Below are 6,319 nucleotides of genomic sequence, written 5' to 3' on the forward strand. Positions count from 1 at the left end.
AGCTGATAACCAGAGGGGACAGGGGCCTCTGCACGGTAATTAAGCGAGCTCTAATTTCATTAGCCCTCGCCTGTTGGTGGCACGCAGTGTCAAGTCGCAGCACACCCAAAGAAGATAAACCCAGTGGGAAGTTTGGCTGCGAGAGGGAGGCTCGGTTGGCAGCCATTGTGCGAGTTGCAGGATCATCTCACACTTCCTCTCACAGTCTGCCTCACCAAACAGTGTGCGCTATTTTGTAATAGATTGCTTGACCCCGTGCTCCCGTTCCCTCTGTGCTGTCTATTTAGCTCAAACCAAGTGGCAGAAGGTGTGTGTGGATTTGTGTGTGTTTGAATACGTCGCAAAGACTGAAAACATACTTGAGAGAGAAAGAGAGAGGGAGGCAGACACTGACAGAGAGACTGCGCCTGACAGAGTCTCCTCCAATGAGTCGAGCACAGCAGCTCTGGGGAGGAGAGCGCTATCTCCACTGGATTCTCACGCTGAGAAGTTGGATGGGGCTCTGGGAGCAGAACCCGGACAGCTCATGAGGTCGGAAACACATCCCGATTCTGCTGGAACTTTTTCTGTGGCTGCGAAGACAAATAGTGGCCCCTCCTTTCCTCCCCCTCCTCCTCCTCACACACCCTTTATGTGTCTGGATGAAGGAGAGGGCTGCGATGAATGGCGGGGCTGTGAGAGCTCCCTCTACTCAGCCCAACAAACCTTCTTTCTTCTGAAATTGTGTGCAATTTGCTCACACCATGCATCGACACACATACTTAAACACCCCACTCCTTCAGTTCTCTGCATTCTTGGCAGCGATATAAGACGGGCGATGAACACGGAAAGTGATCGTGTTAAGCCAGAAAGGCGACTATAAGGCCAACCTGCTTTAAAAATAGAGAAAGGAAACCCTATTTTGTTATTATTATAAAACTGCAGAGGTAAAGCATTAGCTGACACAGCGTTAAATTGGGTATACATATGAGCATTATAAGTAATCTAATGAACTCTTGTCCAGATTAGATCGTGTTTAGGTGCTAAAAAGCATCCTTACTGGCACGGGAGATGCTTGCACGGACATTGACCAAGAGGACAAGTGTACAAACTTTCCATACATCTCAGTAACACTCTATAGTTAGTAATTTCTAAATCCAAGCTCCATCGATGTGATCGCAATTTAGGTTTTATAATACAGTTGATGTATGAAAAGCAGAATATAATTGCTTGATGAACCATTTGACCCACGGGCCTCTCTTCAAGAATCTGGAGCTTAGATGATATACTATGCATACCAAGCTAACCTTAACCCTCCCAGGAAGAGCCCTTCACTTGAAGAATATATTAGCTCCGGCACCTTTGCTGTTTGGCCCTTGCTGCTATCTTAGTGATGCAGTAATTAGCTGCTTGGTTGGATGGAGAATCTACACAAGAAAGCTTCAGCGAGTGGAGCTCGAGTCACATCCTGGTATGAACATATCACTCGCAGGTGGTGCACCAATAGTTACCAGGTTCGGCCTGATTCAGCCTGAGGACGTCCGTGTTTAGATGTACAGATCTAACACCTGAAAGACCAATTGAAAAGCATTTGTTTCAGAAGTTATATTAGTAGCAGATGTGGTGTTTTTCTATAAAACGTCTTTTTTGGCCAGTTATGTTTTGAAAAAAATGAAGTAGAGAACCCTATATCCTATTTCTTCTCTCTTTAACCCAGCCTGGCCACCTAAAAGTAAAATGCCTCTGTGCCCTTTATGCCGATGCGTGCTTTCAGATGTTCTACATCAGAAAGCGTAGTGCAAAGGGAGTCAGGGAGTGCTGTGGAAACTGTTGCTGTAATAGGGAGTGTGCTCAGGGGCACGAAAAGGAAAGGTCCTAGGTCAGAGATGAAGGGAGAGGCCTGTGATATGCTGCAGATTTCTGGGTAATGTTCAAACAAACGTTTTTATTCACCCTTTCATGCAATTACATATAAACGCTGTTGAAATAGAAGGTGCTTGTCAATCATTCCCACTATTTTTCCACTTCACCAACTCATCTCAAGGCAGATGTGGTCTTTTAAAATAATTTTGATGGACTCTATTTGCTATAGTGTATACTTATAGAATTCGATTTTATATATAATTATAATGATATTATACAAGTTGACACTGTTGCAGTATGTTTTTCTGTCACTGGTATACAGGGTTGTTTCCAGGACTTTTAAAATGGGGAGTAATGAGAATGCACCAGAGGGGCCACAGGAAATCAGACTATTTAGTCAGAAATATTTAATGTACTTCAACATGGAAAACTTGTATACAAGTCAAAATTTTCAAGTTATGCAGCCGTGCATCCTATTGCATATTTGTTATCAGGAAAGCAGACCTGCTTAACAATTTGAAAATAGCCTTGTTGATGGATACTTGATTTGAAAAGTGGAAAAGAAGTAGTAAGTAGTAAGTAAGTTACAATCCTTTTTAAGTGCCTCAATAGTTCACTGTATACTAGTATATTGAAATATACTTAAAGTACCTTAAATGTACTCATGTAACATGACACTTTTTACAATCTTCTTCAGGATATTATTGATATTATAACATCTTTAATGTTTAATTGGTATTGGGGATTATATGTTCAGTTAAATGGTCCACCCCATACCTCCATTGTAGACACACCCCTGCTTATTTGCATTGAATTTGGCAAAGAATTTGACATTTAGCTGTAATTTTAGCCAGATATTTAGATTTTAACCAGGAGTACAAGGGGTGCTGATATCCATACTATATTACTATATTACTATATGACTTGAATCACTTTTTCTTGTGGGTGACTTAACCTGTGCTTTTCTCTTAAACCAGCTGTTCAAGTGCACGTTCTTAAGGGTGACAAGGCGGGCGAGTGGTGGAAGTTCACCGTCAACATCATTTCTATCTACAAGCAAGGTGAGCACCGCATCCGTCGTGGAGACCAGCTGCTGTGGGTGCGCGCCAAGGATGTGGCCTGCAAATGTCCCAAGATCAAGCCCGGAAGGAAGTACCTGCTCCTGGGTACAGACGACGACTCCCCTGGGCAGAGCGGCGTAGTTGCCGACAAGGGAAGCCTCCTCATCCCTTGGAAGGACCTGTGGGGCCGCAGGCTGAGGAAGTTCCAACAGCGCGACAAGAGGGGGAAGTGCTAAAAGTATCTGTGGAGGAGAGAAAAAAAGAGTCAGAGGCAGAATTAGGCCTCTGATGGGATGAAATCAAGGAAGAGGGATAAGTGTGGATGAAAAAAAACTGGAAGAATTAAAAATAGAGAGACACAGGTAAAACGTAGGAGAAATGTGGAAATGACTGAGTGCTGCTGCTCTGAGCTGGAGCGAAGAGTTTAGTGTTTTCTTCTTTAGGAACAGTTGTGAAGGAGCTCATTCAACAGTCTGTCTTTCAGCGGTTGTTTTGTTGTATTATTGCAGAGTTTGCACCTAATGTTACAGATATGTCTCACCCTGATCATTTTACCCACAATGCATTTTTATTAAAGCCCCTTGCTCGGTTTTTAAAGAGTGACACATCTTCTCTGTCACCCTGTTTGTGTCTTCAGAGGATCTTTTCCCACCGTGCTGTGAAATTCATTGTCTAGTTCAATGAAGACTTATAGCACGGCCGTAGTTTCTCTCCACAACCTGCCAAACTTTAGCAAAAAATTTTCAGATGCAAGTGAAAAAATGGTAATTGTTGTCTTATAGTGCCATTCTTGCTCATAGGCGAGTGTTACCTCAGTAAAACAAGAAAAAAATGCCATTTTTCTGTACAATGATCTCACTACAAGCAAGCCTTTGCTCAGCGCTTATTGATATATCAACAGTATGTTGTGGTTGTGACCTCTGCAATGTAAAGTAACCATATGTGGATACATAGACATTATTTTTAGTAGACGATGCCGTAGCATCAAGTAGGTGTAGAGTAGATTTGTCAACCATGCACTTATTTTTACTAGTCAGACGTTTAAGAACATATAAAATATGTTCCAACATTTTTAGAGTGCTGTCCAAAAAAGGGAAAAAAACAAGCCTTTACCATTTAATAGAATGTATAGGTAGTAGAAACCCCGCTTGCCTCACTCGTGACTCCATAGGCTGATGTTTCTGGTGGACTGTAACAACCCTGTATAAATCACAACTACAGTGGAGTCAGAATGTAGTTTTTTTTTCTTTAATAAAGGACTAATTGTAAGTTGGACTTCCCAAGCATTTCCCAGTGGGAGAACTGATGAAGTGAACTATTTCACCTCATTAAAAAAAAGGGAGAGAGAGAGAATATCGACCTATCAAGCAAACCTCATACCACTGACAAACTGCATGCTCACTATTTACTGTAGCTGACTGGCTAATGATGATTGTGAATTATGTACACATTTACTTTGTACACAATATTCAATGTTGTGGGAAAATAACCTGTGGAGTGATAAAAAAAATATCACAGATGTTTATTTAGCACACTGTGTAAAATATTCTTCACCTCAAAACGACTTTCTGAGGACTGAATTTCATCATTAAGACTTGGTACTGGACAAAAAGGCATGACCGATTGTCTACATGTTATATAGCTGTATAGTATTACTTTTTTTGTTGTTGTTAAAACATTAACTAGATCTATCTCCATGTGAAATTAACCAGAGTTTTTTTTTTTTTAAATACTAGAGGCTTAATAAAAGAAAAAGACAAACAAATGAATGTCAGACAAATTTCTCATGTTGAAACGAGTATGTGCACCCAGGGGATCACACATACTCTCTCTCACACACAAACACACACACACTGAGAGAAACTTGGACTGAATTTACACACACACGCGCACACAAGCAACACCCAAATACACACATGTACACTTTGACGTAAATACACGGGTACACCTCAGTACTCTGTGCATCATACTGTATGTATTTGTTGATTACAAAGTTTTTACAAAGTCTTCGCTCACTCAGCTGTACCGACATTTTTCAACCTGCAGGCATCTGCAGAAAGGTACGCCCTGCCAGACTTTTGTTCTCCATGAATATTATATCAGAATAATTATCTGCTCATGTTAATACATTGGCTTGTAAATGTTGTTTAGCAGTGTCCATTGCAAATGGTTGTGTAATGTCTTGTAATACTAATATATTATGTTTATCGAAAATGAATATATTTAATGACACATGACAAAAAAAAATGTGGCTTTTGTGGTGTTTTGCTGTCGATCTTTTATTTTTTACTTTTACATTGGATTTTAGACGGCTGTAATGAAAAGTATTGATGCGTGTTTGGCTATTGAACGGCTTAGCAGACCTGAAATTTAATTTGAAATAAAGCTGTGCAAAAAGAAAAAGAGAGAAAGAAAAAAAAGCCAAATGAGGATCTCTTGCTGAAATTGCACGTTTAGCTCCTACTTCCTCTTATGATCAAAAAGCTTCTTTTGCTATCACGACACAACGTGCACAGTTCCTTCTGGCATTTAATCGAACTATTTGCTTCAAGTTTCAGCTGCAACTGGAAACCACTTTGTAATATGAATTTTGGATTGCAAGACATAAGAAGCAAAGATCAAACACAATAAAATGTTCTGAAAGTCCTGCCAGATATAAAATTGTAGATTTTTCCATTCTGGTAACACTCTAGATTACAGCCCCCCAAAAGTATAATTTGGGTATGAGAGATCATGCAAATACTTATTTGGTAGTTACAGGAAAGGAGTTCAGGAGGTTTCAGAATAAGTGGATTTGACACACAGTAAAGTGGTAAACACAGATTTGCCTTTAATGCAGCAGGTAGTTAAAAAAGGGTTACATTTAAATAATGACAAAATACTGATGTAGACACAGCAGCTGTCAGATCCAATACCAGAAGCTTTTAGATCCTGACATATCGTTGCAATAAAAAAAGCTGTACATTTATTCAGATTTATTGCACAATATACAGAACAAAGAGGATAAACAGCAATCAGTTTAACAAATTACACTCATGTGCAAAAGTCTCGACTCACCCCTTTATTCTTTATACTTTGCTTCCAAGGAGCCTGACTTACTTGTAATTTTTTTAAGTGGTCTTGACCAGAAGTTCTCTGACTGACGGGATCTAATTCAAGGGATGAACCAGTGTCGGGTCTGCTGTGCTTTCATGAATGTGTGGAGATGTTTCCAAACAAAAAAACCCAAAGAAAAACCCATTTCCCATTTTCCTAGCAAAATATAGAGAAATGAAGGGGTGGCTCAAGACTTTTGCACAGTATTGTATATTTCCGTTTGCATAAGGAACTGTGTATAAGATGCATGTAGGTGTTTCTTTTTGGTGCCATTACACTTACACTGTAGGGACAAAAGTATTAGGCTACATATCTTAACC

General features: G+C 40.1%; 1 protein-coding gene across 3 annotated transcripts in view; it reads left to right on the forward strand.

Annotated features, from left to right (window-relative positions):
• Positions 1–5,353, forward strand: part of ntn1b (netrin 1b) — a 47,851-nt gene extending 42,498 nt beyond the window's left edge. For all 3 annotated transcript variants that reach the window (XM_025906758.1, XM_005468473.4, XM_003443090.5), the window contains one exon: positions 2,820–5,353. In XM_025906758.1, coding sequence (XP_025762543.1) covers positions 2,820–3,139 — 320 coding nt within the window. In that variant the 3' untranslated portion in view covers positions 3,140–5,353. The remainder of the gene's footprint in view (positions 1–2,819) is intronic.
• Positions 5,354–6,319: the final 966 nt, after the last annotated feature.

This window comes from Oreochromis niloticus, linkage group LG4 (assembly GCF_001858045.2).
Source record: "Oreochromis niloticus isolate F11D_XX linkage group LG4, O_niloticus_UMD_NMBU, whole genome shotgun sequence".
Classification (NCBI taxonomy): Eukaryota; Metazoa; Chordata; class Actinopteri; order Cichliformes; family Cichlidae; genus Oreochromis; species Oreochromis niloticus.